Source organism: Chrysemys picta, chromosome 7, assembly GCF_011386835.1.
Source record: "Chrysemys picta bellii isolate R12L10 chromosome 7, ASM1138683v2, whole genome shotgun sequence".
NCBI lineage: Eukaryota > Metazoa > Chordata > Testudines > Emydidae > Chrysemys > Chrysemys picta.
In genome coordinates, this window is record NC_088797.1 from 63,401,538 (window position 1) to 63,417,590 (window position 16,053).

Genomic DNA, 16,053 nt, shown 5'->3' on the forward strand with positions numbered 1-16,053 from the left:
TGCTATGACCTAGCTGGCCTAAAGCATAGATACCTATGTCAGAGCCCATTTGATCTGAGGAAGGGCCACGTCTGCCTTTCCCAGGAATGTTTCTTTTCCAGACGTATGAAAGCCAGACACATAGTCTCTCCTCTATACATGTACAAAGCAACTGTTGCTTTGGTCTGTCAGTCCTGCAGAAACTGTTTCCAAGACATGAACTCAAACTCTTTCACTGCTAAAAAAAGATTTCTTTTGCAATGTCCCTTATTTGAGCTGGTCGCAATTAAGGATTTTGATTTTGGGAGGTGCTTTATCCCTCCATTACAGTTAATAACAAACCTTTTGGTGATTCCCTGTTGCTTCAATGGCCCTTTGAGGTCCGTGGATAGCTGGTAGCAATAAGGCTACCCTACTTTACACCAGAGACTGGGTCAGCTCAGAATACCCTGAAGGTACTAAGATAGCTTAAGGTTCTTAACACGCCCCTTTCTGATTTGCACCAAGCACAGTTCATCGACAACTCAGAATCTTTAGAGAAGGGAAATTTAATTAAAGTACCTTGTAATTCTGCTTCTCTGAAAGTACCCTTGTAATGGTCTCTAGGCCTTAAAACGAATGAGATCTCTCCTTGGCTGTACTGCCTTATCTTAGGTTTGCAGGTGTAATGGTTAGTGATCTTTCTCAGGGGACAGAAATGGTCTCAGGGAGGCACTCTGAAATTCATGAAGGAGCACATGCAGTTGGTTCCATGGTTGGAGTTCCATGAACGGGGTGGACTAGAACCTCCCTTCATCTTCAGTGTGAGGAAAATCATGGTAGCCCCTGGTGATTCTAGCCAGTTTCTCTCTCTTGGAAGCAGGCGAGCAAAGCAGGCTGGGAAATGTAGGCTGTCTGGGCAACCATGCTGTAGTCCCAGCCCTGTCTTATTCATAATTTTGTAAAGACTTCTTTAACAATTATATTGAAGCATACACCTCTGAAGAGTTTTTGAATTAACATAAGAACAGCCATACTGGGTCAGACCAAAGGTCCATCTAGCCCAGTATCCTGTCTTCTGACAGTGGCCAATGCCAGGTGCCCCAGAGAGAATTAATAGAACAGGTAATCATCAAGTGATCCATTCCCTGTGATCCATTCCCTGTCACCCATTCCCAGCTTTTGGCAAACAGAGGCTATGGACGCCATCCCTGCCCATCCTAGATAATTACCATTGATGGACCTATACTCCATGAATTTATCTAGTTCTTTTTTGAACCCTATTATAGTCTTGGCCTTCACAACATCCTCTAGCAAAGAGTTCCACAGGTTGACTGTGCGTTGTGTGAAGAAATACTTCCTTTTGTTTGTTTTAAACCTGCTGCCTACTAATTTCATTTGGTGACCCTTGGCTCTTATGTTATGAGAAGGAGTAAATAACACTTCCTTATTTACTTTCTCCACACCAGTCATGATTTTATAGACCTCTATCTCATCCTCCCTTAGTCATCTCTTTTCCAAACTGAAAAGTCCCAACCTTATTAATCTCTCCTCATACCGATGCCATTCCATAAACCTAATTATTTGTGTTGCCCTTTATTGAACCTTTTCCAATTCCAGTATATCCTTTTTGAGACAGGGTAACCACATCTGCACGCAGTATTCAAGATGTGGGCGTACCATGGATTTATATAGAGGCAATATGATATTTCTGTCTTTTTATCTATCCCCTTTCTTAATGATTCCGAACATTCTGTTTGCTTTTTGACTGCTTTTTTGAGTGGATGTTTTCAGAGAACTATCCACAATGACTCAAAGATCTCTTTCTTGAGTGGTAACAGCTAATTTAGACCCCATCATTTTATATGTGTAGTTGGGATTATGTTTTCCAATGTGCATCACTTTGCAGATGAAATTCAATGTTGAGAAATGCAATTTTGTTGCCCAGTCACCCAGTTTTGAGAGACCCTTTTGTAGCTCTTCGCAGTCTGCCTGGGACTTAACTATCTTGAATAGTTTTGTATCATCTGCAAATATTTCCACCACACCTTTTACCCCTTTTTCCAGATCATTAATGACTAAGTTGAATAGGACTGGTCCCAATACAGACCCCTGGGGGACAACACTATTTACCTCTCTCCATTCTAAAAAACTAAAATTCTAGTAGATTGATGAGGCATGATTTCCCTTTACAAAAACCATGTTGACTCTTCCCCAATAAATTATGTTTATCTATGTGTCTGACAATTTTGTTCTTTACTATAGTTTCAACCGGTTTGCCGGGTACTGGAGTCAGGTTTACCGGCCTGTAATTGCCGGGATCACCTCTGGAGCCGTTTTTAAAAATTGGAGTCACATTAGCTATCCTCCAGTCATTTAGTACAGAAGCTGATTTAAATGATAGGTTACAGACTTCAGTTAGTAGTTCTGCAATTTCACATTTGAGTTCCTTCAGAACTCTTGGATGAATACCATCTGGTCCTGGTGATTTATTACTGTTTAGTTTATCAATTTGTTCCAAAACCTCTTCTAATGACACCTCAATCTGGGACAGTTCTTCAGATTTGTCACCTAAAAAGAATGATTCAGGTTTGGCAATCTCCCTTACATCCTCAGCTGTGAAGACCGATGCAAATAATTCATGTAGTTTCTCCGCAATGGCCTTGTCCTTGAGTGCTCCTTTATCATCTCGATTGTCCAATGGCTCCACTGGTTGTTTATCTGGGAGCCTATGGACATGTCCTCCCAAAAAGACAGTTAGGCTTAAATAAATACACCAGGTAACAGCACTTGTCCTTTATCTGGTCCAAAGACATGCCTGGTTGTTGTTTTGCCTGTGAATACTGTCTTCCAGAGTCAGGATTATAGCTGCTGACTATTGACTAAAATATTTTTTACCATTTCCACTCTTCTCATGTTAGTTCTGCAGAGCCAGTACTGTATATCTATGGTAGAGGAAGCTTGCTTATACCTCAGCAACATTGTAAACTACATTCTCTTTGTAGATTACTTATTACTGGTGATGAAATACAAGCAAAATCCCAGCTTCAGTCTCAGAGCCCAAGTGGAGTTTGCAGGGCTGACAGCTAGATAAGCCACCTTTCTCCAGACAACCTGAGCAAACTTACTCTAAATGGATGAATATGGACCCCCACCGTTCTATTTTTGATTTAGTTTGTTTAGCGTATAACTGCACCATAAGTGACTTGTTCGAGTATTTGAATTTCTCAGGGTTTTACTTTGGTGCGAAAAACAATATTTTAAAGTCTTCATTGAACCAGTAATATGCTTGTAGTCTACCATACAGACATTACTCCCTTATCTTATTAAATTCTATCCTAATAACAAATGCACAATAATTCATGCTGGATTTATCACCAAGATTAGAAGATAGTGACACCAAATAAATGTTTTGAAGCGTTTTCTTTGTATTCAAGTCCCACGCACAGGAACGTGAACCACCCACGGGACGGGGACCAGTGCAAGACCGCACCTCCCCTCCAGCTCAACAGCCAGCACCGTTGACTCTGGGCCCATGGGAAGGATTGTTGAGTCCGGTGCCACTGGAGGAGATCCAGGTGGAGGGTTTGGACCTCCCTTCCACGCCCTGGAACACTGACAGGTCCACACTCCCCCGACCACGGTGCCACTGCACTGGTTCCAAGGCCCCAAAAGACTCAGAGGCCACTGGTGCAGTCCAGAGGCAAGCAGGCTATGACTCAGCAATGATCCACATTGCCCTGGCACCGACGGGCATAGTGTTGCCATGGTCCCTGCATGCAGAGTCCGAATCAGACACTTACTCATGTGTGTCCCGGAGAGGTCGACACTGTAGCTGCCGGCACTCGCAGACAGTGGGGATGACCCAGACTTTCCCCCCAGTACTGTGGCTAACACAATGGCAAGTACCGGCTCAGATGCTGACTCAGTGGCCCTTCTGGACCCCATGGACTTACCACCCCTCCCAGGGGTCCGCCTCGGTACGCACCTTTTCGGTCGCGTCTGAGAGAAGGACTACATTTAGGGCCAGGGATTTCTCCCAGGCATCAGCCTCCGCTACCACCACCAGCGCCACAATTGGTACTGCGCCTGGCACTGACAGCAGAGCCGGCACTGTACCTGGCACCACAGCTACACTCAGTACCACGGACAGTACCGTGACCGCCGCCGCGACTAGTACTGGCGCTGGCACCGAGGCGGACACTGACTTGGGGGCTGAGCCACAGTGTTTTGAGCAGCCGGGTGGACAGGAGGGCCTCTCCCATGTTCAGGACTCCTCATCATCGTCTCCAGATGAGGCAGTGGCAAGAACATCCTCGGGCCCTCCTCTTCCTGAAAGCAGAGTCCACCTTGAACTTCTGAGGCGGGTCGCTCAACCTCGGGATACAGATGGAGGAAGTCACCGAGGTGTCCGATCCAATGGTGGATGTTTTATCCCCAGCAGGACCCACCAGGGTGGCCCTTCCCCTAATAAAGACCATTCAGGAGAACAAAAAAACTTTGTCAAACACCATCCTCTCTGGCTCCCACAGCTAAGGCATTTGAGAGAAAGTAATTTGCTATGAATCTTTGTTTACCCACGCCCTGCCAGACTCATTGGTAGTGGCGGCCATTAACGTGAGGGAGAGGCAAGAGCCTACCCCTCGAGCTAAGGACGCAAAGAAGCTGGACCTCTTCGGAAGGAAGATGTATTCCACCGGAGGGTTCCAGCTTCATATCGCAAACCAACAAGCGATCCTTAGCCATTATAACTTTAAGACAAGGGATGCAATGTCCAAATTTTCAGTCCGGATTCTAAGCCGGAATTCTCAGCTCTCGTTGATGAGTGCAAGATAGTCGCCAGCATGTCGCTGTGAGTGGCATTAGACTCAATAGACTCCGCAACGCAGACGACGTCTTCGGGCATTGCAATGCGCCCTTGCTTATGGCTGCAGGCCTTGGGCCTCCCTGGGGAGGTCCAACAGATAATTCAGGACCTACTGTTTGAGGGGGCCGCATTATTTTCAGAGAAAATGGACTCGAGACTCCACGGTTTGAAAGATTCCCAAGTCACTCTGAGATCGCTGGGACTGCACACCCCTGCCACCCATTATAGACAATTTAGGCCTCAACCCCCGACACAACCATACCAGGGGCAGTCTAGGCAGGACCAGAGCCGTAGGCATCCCAGAAATCAGAACCACCATTCCCAACCCCCGAATAATGGGATTTGGGTAATCCAGGCAGCCACCAGGCTCTGGGCAGACCTTTTGAGGATGCGCTCAAGGGCGTTATACCAACCACTCAACTGGATCCCACTTTCCCGTTTTCGGAACGTCTGTCCCATTTTTACCGAACATGGTCCCAAATCACCTCAGACCGTTGGGTCCTCTGCATGGTAGAAGTGGGATATTGTCTCAAATTTCCTTCGCCCCCCTCCCTCCTGACCCCCTTTCCCGTCCCTCTTCAGGGACTCTTCTTACAAGCAACTTCTCGTCCAGGAGGTACAAACTCTCCTATTGGTGGGGGCTGTGGAGGAGGTTCCACTGAAGCTCAGGGGAAAGGGGTTTTACTCCTGGTATTTCCTGATACCGAAAGCAAAAGGGGGCCTCAGACCCAGCTTGGACCCGTACAGTCTGAACAAGTTCATGAAGAAACTAAAGTTTCAAACAGTCTCTTTGGCCACTATCATCCCCTCCCTGGATCCAGGAGATTGGTATGCTGCCCTCGACTTTGAAGGACGCATACTTCCACCTTTCCGTAATCCTGCCCCACAGGTGCTTCTTAAGGTTTACAGTCAGGAGTTCCCACTACCAATTCACAGTACTACCTTTCGGCCTATCATCAGCACCTTGAGTGTTCACCAAATGTATGTCCGTCGTGGCCGCTTTTCTGCGGAAAAGGCAGGTTCAGGTATTTCCTTACGTAGATGACTGGCTAGTCAAGGGCCAGTCCAGAACACAAGTGGATCAGCATGTCTCCCTCATAAGATCCACCTTCAATGCATTGGGCCTCCTCCTAAACACTCAAAAGTCAACGCTCACCCCTCCTCAGAGAATAGAGTTCATAGGGGCAGTGCTAGACTCAACACAGGCCAGAGCATTCTTGTCTCAATCCCGCTTCCAGGCCATTCACGACATCATACAGGACCTCAAATGATTCCCTATAACCACAGTAAGGAGTTGCTTAAAACTCTGCATCTTGCACATATGTAGTGCAACATGCGAGGCTCAGACTCAGACCTCGCCAAGCTTGGCTAGCATTGGTGTATCAACCAAGCAGGCACAGTCTAGACATGGTGGTTACCCTTCCACCGGAGGTTCTCAAGTCTCTTCACTGGTGGTTCGACCTGCACTTGGTGTGTGCAGGGGTTGCGTTTTCCAAACCTTGTCCATCCCTATGTCTGACCACACATGCCTCTACCATGGGGTAGGGGCAACACCTTGGGGAGCACAGAACTCAGGGCCTCTGGTCTCAGGAGGAACTGATGCTTCACATCAATGTAAGGAAGCTCAGGCAGTCTGACTGGCATGTCAGTCCTTTCAGCCTCTCCTGGAGGGCAAATGCACATTGGCCCCGACAGACACTACAACAGTGATGTTTTAGATCAGGGGTCAGCAACGTTTGGCACCCTGGCCGGCTAGACCAGTTTATTTACCTGCTGACGTGGCAGGTTCAGCCGATCGCGGCCTCCACTGGCCGCGGTTCGCCGTCCCAGGCCAATGGGGGCGGTGGGAAGCGGCGCAGGCGAGGGATGTGCTGGCCACGGCTTCCCGCCGCCTCCATTGGCCCAGTACGGTGAACCGCAGCCAGTGGGGGCCGCGATCGGCCAAACCTGCTGCGTCAGCAGGTAAATAAACTGGCCCGGCCCACCAGGGTGCTTACCCTGGCGAGCCGCGTGCCAAACGTTGCCGACCCCTGTTTTAGATCAACAGATGGGGGGAGCACACTCCTCTCCCCTGTGTCAGGAAGCCCTCAAGCTCTGGGAGTTCTGCATAGCACACTCCATGCTTTTGGAAGCGTCCTGTCTTCCAGGGTCGCAGAATGACCTAGCAGACCACCTCAGCAGGTCATTTCACAATCACAAGTGGTCTGTCGTGGTTGAACCTGCTACAGCTCACATACTTAGACCCCATTAGAGAGGTTCTTCTGGGTAGCAGAACACCTTCAACTAGAGTGACTTACCTAGCCAAGTGGAAGAGATTTGCGATTTGGTGCTCGCAGAGTCGTATCCCTCCAACAGAATCATCGGTCACCTTTATCTTGGACCACCTCCTAAAGCTGAAACAGCAGGGCTTGTCTCACTCCTCAATAAAGGTTCACCTGGCTGCTATCTCAGCTTTTCACCCAGGAGAGCATGGACGCACCATCTTCACTAATGAAATGGTGCGGCGGTTCCTCAAGGGGTTGGACAGATTATATCCTCATATTCAGCAGCCCACCTCCCACGTGGGACCTTAATTAGGTACTCTCGAGGCTGATGGGGCCCCCATTCGAGCCCCTAGCGACCTGTTCCCTTCTCTACCTTTCCTACAAGGTGGCCTTTTTGGTTGCAATAACATCAGCCAGAAGGGTGTCCGAGCTCAAGGCTCTCACATCCCACCCCCCATATGCCATTTCTTACAAAGATAAGGTGCAACTGCGACCTCACCCGGTGTTCCTCCTGAAGGTGGTCTCGAATTTCCATGCCAATCAAGACATAGTCCTTCCGGTCTTTTTCCCGAAACCCCATGCCAATACTCGCGAGCAGAGCTCCATTCCTTGAATGTGCGGCATGCATTGGCCTTTTATGTTGAACAAATAAGCAGTTCCGCAAGTCAAACCAGCTATTTGTTGCGGTAGCGGACAGGGTGAAAGGCCTCCCAGTGTCCACACAAAGGATATCGTCGTGGATCACATCCCGTATCCGGGTTTGCTACGATCTCGCAAAGGTCCCTGCCCCCACTCTGACTGCACGCTCCACCAGAGCTCAGGCATCTTCGTCGGCCTTCCTGGCCCGGGGACCAATCCAGGAGATATGTAGAGCGGCTACGTGGTCTTCAGTCCACACCTTCATTTGACATTACTCAATCACCCAGCACACCAGGGACGATGCAGTGTTCAACCGGGCTGTGATTTAATCAGCGATTCCATAAACTCCAACCCCCCCTCCTACGTAAGGCTTGGGAGTCACCTAATTGTAATCGATACGAGCAAGCACTCGAAGAAGAAAAAATGGTTACTCACCTTCTCATAACTGTTGTTCTTTGAGATGTGTTGCTCATATCCATTCCAACCCCATCTGCCTTCCCCTCTGTCGGAGTATCCTGCAAGAAGGAACTGGAGAGGCAGCGGGTTGGCAGGGCCCTACATGTGGCGCCATGAAGGCGCGACTCCAGGGTGCTCCAGAGCCGATCCAATGGATGCTGCTAAGAGAAAAACCTTCTGGCGAACTGTGCACGCGGCATGCACACACATAATTGGAATGAATGTGAGCAACACATCTCGAAGAACAAATTATGAGAAGGTGAGTAAACATTTTATTTTCTGTCTTCTGGGTGGTTGTCTTCTGTTGTGCTTCACCTGCCTCTCTAAAGTCAATTCCCAGTGATGTTGCCATATCTGAGCTTGCTGCTTGTTGCCTCTTTCAGGTTTGCTGGTGCTTTCACACTACGACAGCGGATGTTGAATTTTGTACAGAATATCCAGTATTATATGATGTTTGAAGTGATGGAACCTACATGGCATATCCTTGAGAAAAACTTGAAATCGGTGAGTTTAGTGATTTGACCGGTGGCCAGTTGGACAAGAGTCCCAAGTCACCGAACTGTTACTCTTATCCCTTTTGTTTAAGAAAAAATCAGATTTCCGTTACTTAAAGTAAATATTTAAATGTACTGTTCTCCGGAAAACAGTTACTGTATTCCCCACACTTACTGCGCCAGAAGAGATTGTTGGGAATTCTTTAAGTGCTGTTCCTGTGGTGATAACATCAGAAGCCTGACAGTGCTTCTGCCTAGAAAGGAAAGAGACTTAAGGAGGGGCAGCTAAGGGAATATACTGGTTCCAGACAAGAGTTTTCCAGAAGGACACTTGTCTTACTCCCCATTATTTTATTGCCTTCTTAGAAGTCTAGATTGGAGTGACTTTCCGTAACAATGTTGTCCCTTGGCATTTGGCTGTTCCAGTGATTGACGTTTACAATGCTAGTTTGATTTTTGTATGTGTTTGTGCACCAGAACCTGCTAGGAGAATAGTTAACTCCTGCAGAAGAGTTTGCAACACACAATTTTGTGGGAGACGCACAAAAGTAGCTCTTTTTCTTTCCAAAATTTATTCCTCCAGAGGCTGTTGCTGTGCAGGCAGACACAGGGCTAAAATTGTTGGTCTCGCCACACCACGGTAGTGCTGACTCTTCTTCTTCACTTTCCAGCTTTATTATTAATAAAGGCTTTTTCTCTCTTAGAAACACACTTTTCTCTGTGCTCCAGCTCCTGCTTACACCACCATGTGACATGGTGCCAGCAGTGGCTGGATCCCATCTACCAAGAGAGAAGAAAATAACAGGAACAGAAGAAAGATTTCAATTCCTTTGCATGAGGGGAGAATGGTCCCAGAGTACTGGGATGCAAAGGTTTTAGACATACCTAGGAATCACTGATGCAGAGTTTTGGCTGACTCTCTGACTGTGACTATGACTAATGATCTCTCTGAATTCTTTTGTATGTTCACTCCACCCTCCCTGAGGATCCAGAGGACTAGACTTTTGGTCAGGAAGGTTGGGTGACATATACATTGCTTTTGTTATGACAGTCAGTTATGAAACAGAATCATCGTAATCACTAATTTGCTATTAAAGGCATGATACAGTCTTGTAAGGGAATTGTCAGCAAGGGTTTAGACCTCCCCAAGCATCTGGGAAAAACTTCCATTGATTTCAATAAGACATATATTGCACTACATGTTTGGAGCACAGAACTGGCTCTTAATCACACTTTGGGACTGTTTGGGCCAGTTTTTCCCTACCTGGTATTCCATGAATTAGGATCACTGAGATTTAGAAATTACGGGAAACTGCAGCCCCTTTCAGGCTGATGTTCTGCGTTGTGCCAATCTACCCCAGTTTTCACCAAGTTGACTGTCGTAAAAAAGAGCTCTGAAATGGAAAAGGAACCCCTTGGCATAAGGAAAGATAGAACCAACATATCTGACTCATCGGGGAATGGGGTTTATCCCTATTCCATTCTAGTTCTGGGAAAGGTTGTGCTTTTGACCCTTGTTGGCTCTGAGAAGTGTAAGCAGATGTCTTGGATGTGTTTGCTATAATACCTTCTCATGACTCAGTTTGTGTTCTTAATCTCTGCACATCTTGAGTCAGCGCAGAGTTTTATCTGAATGTAAACTTGTTAAAACTTGAAGTCATATCAGTTGAGATAACTAAAAACTTGTAAAACCCTACAGAAACAGTATCTCAATCTCATTTTGTTCCCATAATGTATTTCCTGTCTGAGTTTAACCTTATATTTTAAGCACTATTATCTTCTCAATATCTCATAGCAATTTTACTTTTTCTTTTTCCATTAATTTATTTCACATCACTAACGATATTTTAAATCTCTGGTAGCAGGTTAGTGTAAGGAACTGGTTGATGTGTTGTTTATTGTTGTGTTTTCCTATAACAGGCTTCCAATATTGATGATGTCCTGAGCCATCATACCAGCTTTCTGGATAACTGTCTAAAGGACTGCATGCTAACAAATCCTGAGCTGCTGAAGATCTTTTCCAAGCTGATGTCTGTTTGTGTCATGTTCACAAACTGTATGCAGGTATGGGGCCTCCCAGCACGCACCACAGTGTTTGCAGCTGCTCAAAATGCCACTTCCCTCTTCTCACAGTGCCATTTCTTTTGACTTGCCCCTCTCTCCTCCCTCTGGAATACTTTGCTTCTTTCACTGGTCTCTCCTGTTCTTGTGAGCAGCCTCTTTAGCTTTCTTTTTACTATTCTGACAGCTGCTTTGACAAGAAGATGATGACTGAAACATCCTAGGGAAAGTTTGATTTTATGTTCTGCTTCCAAGAATACTGATGGAGTTTAGTACTGATGAGAATTGACTTGTAGTGCTTGTTAAGAATATAAAAATGGCCATACTTAGTCAGATAAATGGTCCATTTAGTCCAATATCCTGTCTTCCGCCAGTGGCCACTACCAGATGCTTCAGAGGAAATGAACAGCATAGGGCAATTACTGAGTGAACCATCCCCTGTCATCTAGTCCCATCTTCTGGCAGTCAGATACCCAGGGACATCCGGAGCAGGAGGTTGCGTCCCTGACCATCTTGGCTACTAGCCATCGATGGACCTATCCTCCATGAACTTACCTAATTATTTTTTGAACCCACTTCTATTTTTGACCTTCACATCGTTCCATGACTACGAGTTCCACTGGGTGGACTGTATATTATGTGAACAAATACTTCCTTTTGTTTGTTTGAAACCTGATGCCTATTAATTTAATTGGATGACCCTCTTGTTTGTGTTCTGTGAAGGGGTAAATTACACTTTCTTATTCATTTTCTTCACATCATTCATGATTTTATTGTCCTCTATAATACTCCCTTCAGTTGTCTCTCTTCTAAGCTGAATAGTCTTTTTAACCTCTCCTAATATGGAAGCTGTTCAATATCACCAATCCTTTTTTGTTGCCTTTCTCTGTACCTTTTCCAATTCTAATAGATCTTTTTTGAGATGGGGCAGCCAGAACTGCATGCAGTATTCAAGGCATGGTCGTACCATGGATTTATATAGTGGCATTGTGCTATTTACTGTTTTGTTCCTATCCCTTTCTAATGGTTCATAACATTCTGTTGGCTTTTTTGACTGCTGATGCACATTGACTAACCACAATGACTCCAGGATCTCTCTCTGGAGTGGTAACAGCTGATTTAGACCCCATCGTTTGGTATGTATAGATGAGATTATATTTCCCAATGCGCATTACTTTACATTTATCAACACTGAATTTCATCTGCTATTTTGTTGCCTAGTTACCCAGTTTTGTGAGACCCCTTTGTAACTCTTCGCAGTCTGCTTTGGACTTAATTATCTTGACTAATTTAGTATCATCTGCAAACTTTGCCACCTCGCTGTTTACCCTTTTTTTCAGATCATTTTATGAATATGTTGAACAGCACTGGTCCCAGTAAAGATCATTGGGGAACCTGCTATTTACTTCTTTCCTTTCTGAAAACTGACCATTTATTCCCATCTTTTGTCTCCTGTCTTTTAACCAGTTACTGATCAATGAGAAGTCCTTCCTTCTTATCCCATGACTGCTTATTTTGCTTAAGATCCTTTGTTGAGGGACCTTGTCAAAGGTTTTCTGAAAGGCCAAGTACACTATGTCCACTGGATCATCCTTGTCCACATTTATTGGCATCCTCATAGAATTCTAATAGATTGGTGAGGCGTGATTTCCCTTTACAAAGGCTGTGTTGACTCTTCCCCAGCATATTGAGTTCATCTGTGTGCCTGATAATTTTATTCTTTTCTATAGTTTCAACCAGTTTGCCTTGTACTGCAGTTAGGCTTACTAGCCTATAGTTGCCAGGATTGCTGCTAGAGCCTTTTTAAAAAATTGGCGTTACATTAGCTATCCTCCAGTTATCTGGTACATAACCTGACTTAAATGATGGGTTACATACTCATTAGTATTTCTGCCATTTCATATTTGAATCCTTTTAGAACCCTTGGGTGAATTCCATCTGGTCCTTGTGACTTTTTACTGTTTAATTTTATCAGTTTGTTCCACAGTCTTCTCTATTGACACCTCAGTCTCAGTTCCTCAGATTTGTCATCTATGCCTGATTGGTTGGAAGAGTCAGCAGACTGGCTGTTAAGCCCAGCAGCAGCAGCAGTAGCATTCAATGGCTGCTCAAAGCATTCACCCACAGCTGCAATAGTTCCTGCACCTGTTTGTTCCCAGACTTGTTCTAGTCCCATTCCTCCTTGAAACCAGCCTTCTAACCTAGTGGTTAGAAGAGGAGTTGGTAGTCAGGAATATTGAGGTGTGCATTGTGCAAGGTCCCTGTATATCTCTGTCATTGCATCTCTGTTCTAACCCTCAGCACCCCAGGCTCTTCCTTTCTGTCCTCTTCCCCCAAACTCTGCCAGAGCACCACTGTACTGATCTGCAGCACCCTTTACTGTTCAGTCGTGGGCACCCCTAATGCACCTTAATCCTGACCTGTAATACAGTTGTGTCTGCCTGTCATGACCCAGCACTGGTGTCTCATGCAAAATGATGTTTTGTTTTAGTGATGTATGGGCAGTCTGATGGGAGACACCAGCTTCATCGCTGCCTTAACCAGGGTTTGATCGCATGTACCCCACTGCTATGGAAGAAGGCTTTTGTGAACTATTGAAGCTCTAAAGTCCTGCCCGAATTAAAACCAGTTCTTATGCTTCATTTTAACTATAGAAAAGTGGCTTAACATTTACAATGTTTTATCATCTACTCTTCCCACAGAGATTTACCCAAAGCATGAAGCTGAATAATGAAATGGGCCGGCTTACATTAGAGCACGGCACAATGTTGGGCCCACCAACAGAACAGGAGCGTGCCGAGGAAGTTGTGAAGAAGCAGCTAACTAATAAAGTAAGGCACCCACTTTTCAGAATATTTATATACTTGTTCTTAACTGGCTAATTCTTCCTTCCAGACAGCACCTTGGAAGTCTGGTTTCTCTTTCTTTCTACCTTTCTTCCATTGCACTGAAAAAGCCATAGAGGTACTTCACAATCATCCAGCCAGCAGCGTGTGCTGTTCCCGTTTGGTAACAAGGAGGGAATAAGTGTTCTTTAAACTAACCAGCCAGGCTCCTTTTAAGTGTGAACTTAGAAGTTTGTGTAAATAAATACACTCAAAACATTCCTCAAAGAGCGGCTTCGTTCTGAGAAATGGCCCCTCAGTGTTCCATGTCTATTATGTCCTTACACATGCCTTTAGTGAATTCAGAACAAATGTGCTCAGGTTACAAGAGAAAAAGAAAATATTTTTCTAACTGCTAGCACTACAAGTTCAGCCAAGGCTCTGACAGTCAGGCTGAGCTTTTTTCTTCTCAGGGATGGTTATCATTCATAGAGGTTCTGCAAGCTTCCAGTGACAGCCATGCAACTCTGTTGTCTTCAGTGGGTTTGCATTGCTGTAACTGACTGGAACTTAATACACAATTCTGATGCTAGAGGAAAGGAAGAGAATCCAGCTTTCTGTCAACCTTACCCCTACAGAGCCAGCCCAGTCAACAGATAAAAAAGCACTGAATGCTTACTTTGGTCACTAAAGTCAGCAGATCTGCCTCTCCATACACACATGGAGTGGGTCTGCTGGGTAAGGGCCACTTCCACACAGCAGCTGTTTAGTGCAGATCCTTGCTGAGATACAGAATCCTTACAGACTCAGAATTACAAATCTACGCATACTTCAGAACAACACATTTCCACTAATGCTTACCTTCTCATTTCACCACAAGTGTTCTTCTTTGAGCACTTGCACACAGATATTCCACTCTTGGTGTGTGTGCCCAGTGCAAAATCGCCAGAATTTTTTCCCTCAGTGGTACCCGCTGGGGAAACTTGAGCACCCTCTGCTGCCACATACCACTAGCATTGGTAAAAAGCACCTAGCCAACCCCGTGCCCTCTCAGCTTCTTTTTGCCAACCATGATGGTCTCTGGAACTATTCTTCTTGCATTTGCAAGTTCTCACAGTTAATTTTGTTCTTTATATATTGTAAATAATTAGTCACTAGTAGTAAAATTACTAGTGTTTAGTCAGTCAGTTAGATTTTCTGTGTTTATCTGCTTTTCCATCAATCCCTGGTGCCAAGAGATGCCTTGGTCACTGTGCTTCAAGCCCTGTGTTTCCTATAATAAGTCTATGCTCTTGAGCAACCCACAGTCAAGTTGCTTGAAGTGCCTTGGGGAAGCTCATACGGGGACCTTTGCAAAATTTGCAAGGACTTTAAGTCTCAAACAAAAAAAGATCAGGAAGCCCGGCTAAAGTTTCTGCTCATGGAGGAGGCACCGAGACCTCCATCTGAGCCAGCCAGTCAGAATCAGCACTGAGTGCTTTGGCATCCTACCATGTCAGAGTCCTGGCACCAATCCTAGTGCCTAGGAAGAGGCATAAAAAGCAGACTGCCAAAAGGGGGCAGTCCACAGCAATGAAGTCTGCCAGGCATGGGGATCAGAGTAAATTGCACTCTAAACCCAAGCACTCCTCTGCCTTGGTACCACCGAAGCCAGCACCTATGCAGGTACTGTTGAGTCCGGAGCCAGAAGAGGCTCCCATATCTGCAGCACAGCACCATACCGACACTCTCAGTACCGACCGTGACAGAGGTGTTTGTAGCTGCTAGTGATCTCTTGCTGACAGTACCGGTGTCACTGGCAGTACAAGAGTTGTCGCTTTCAGTGCTGGCGGACACGGGTGAACTGGCTGGATCATTACAACGCGTGGTACTGGACCAGTCTCACATACCCATGACAGCTTGCCCTTTGATATCATCAAAGGGGAAACCCACGATGCTGGCCTCGCTGCAGATCTCTCCACCTTTGCACTGATAGCCAGCACAGTCAGGAGCTGCACTCCCATGGCCACTGGAATGAGAGTTGACCTCTTCTGAGTCAGAGATTGGGTCATACTCTTCCCAGTTTCAAAGCTGCTTTTGTTACTTCTCCAGACATTTCTACCCTTCGATGGTTCCAGTCACAGGAGCACCATCAAGTGGTTGGCCAGGAGGTCACTGGGGTCCTACGCCAGTCTAAAGGCCCTTTTGGAACCTGTGGGATTTTCCTCTAGTTTCCAGGACGCATTCCAGGCACTTCTATTTGGTGGCCTCGGAAAGGTGTCCTGCACCTTCCCACTGGGCAGCACCTCTTCCCGACTCTGGTACTGAACCCAGTACCAGACTCCAAAAATAGGTTCAACAGGACCTCCTAGATAAAGAAGGGAAGGAAGAGCATCCACAACCAGTGCTGGCCTCCCTGTCCTCCTCTCCTGACAAGGCAGTCTCAGTCGAGGGCATTTTGCCTCCCCCAGATGACTATAAAGCTCACCAAGAGTTATTAATGAGTGTAG

General features: G+C 45.9%; 1 protein-coding gene across 2 annotated transcripts in view; it reads left to right on the forward strand.

The window, feature by feature from the left end:
- The window catches only part of TUBGCP2 (tubulin gamma complex component 2), an 88,152-nt gene that overhangs the window by 63,717 nt on the left and 8,382 nt on the right, over positions 1-16,053 (forward strand). For both annotated transcript variants that reach the window (XM_005310794.5, XM_005310793.5), the window contains exons 14-16: positions 8,568-8,688; positions 10,599-10,742; positions 13,442-13,570. In XM_005310794.5, the coding sequence (XP_005310851.2) occupies positions 8,568-8,688; positions 10,599-10,742; positions 13,442-13,570 (394 nt within the window). The remainder of the gene's footprint in view (positions 1-8,567; positions 8,689-10,598; positions 10,743-13,441; positions 13,571-16,053) is intronic.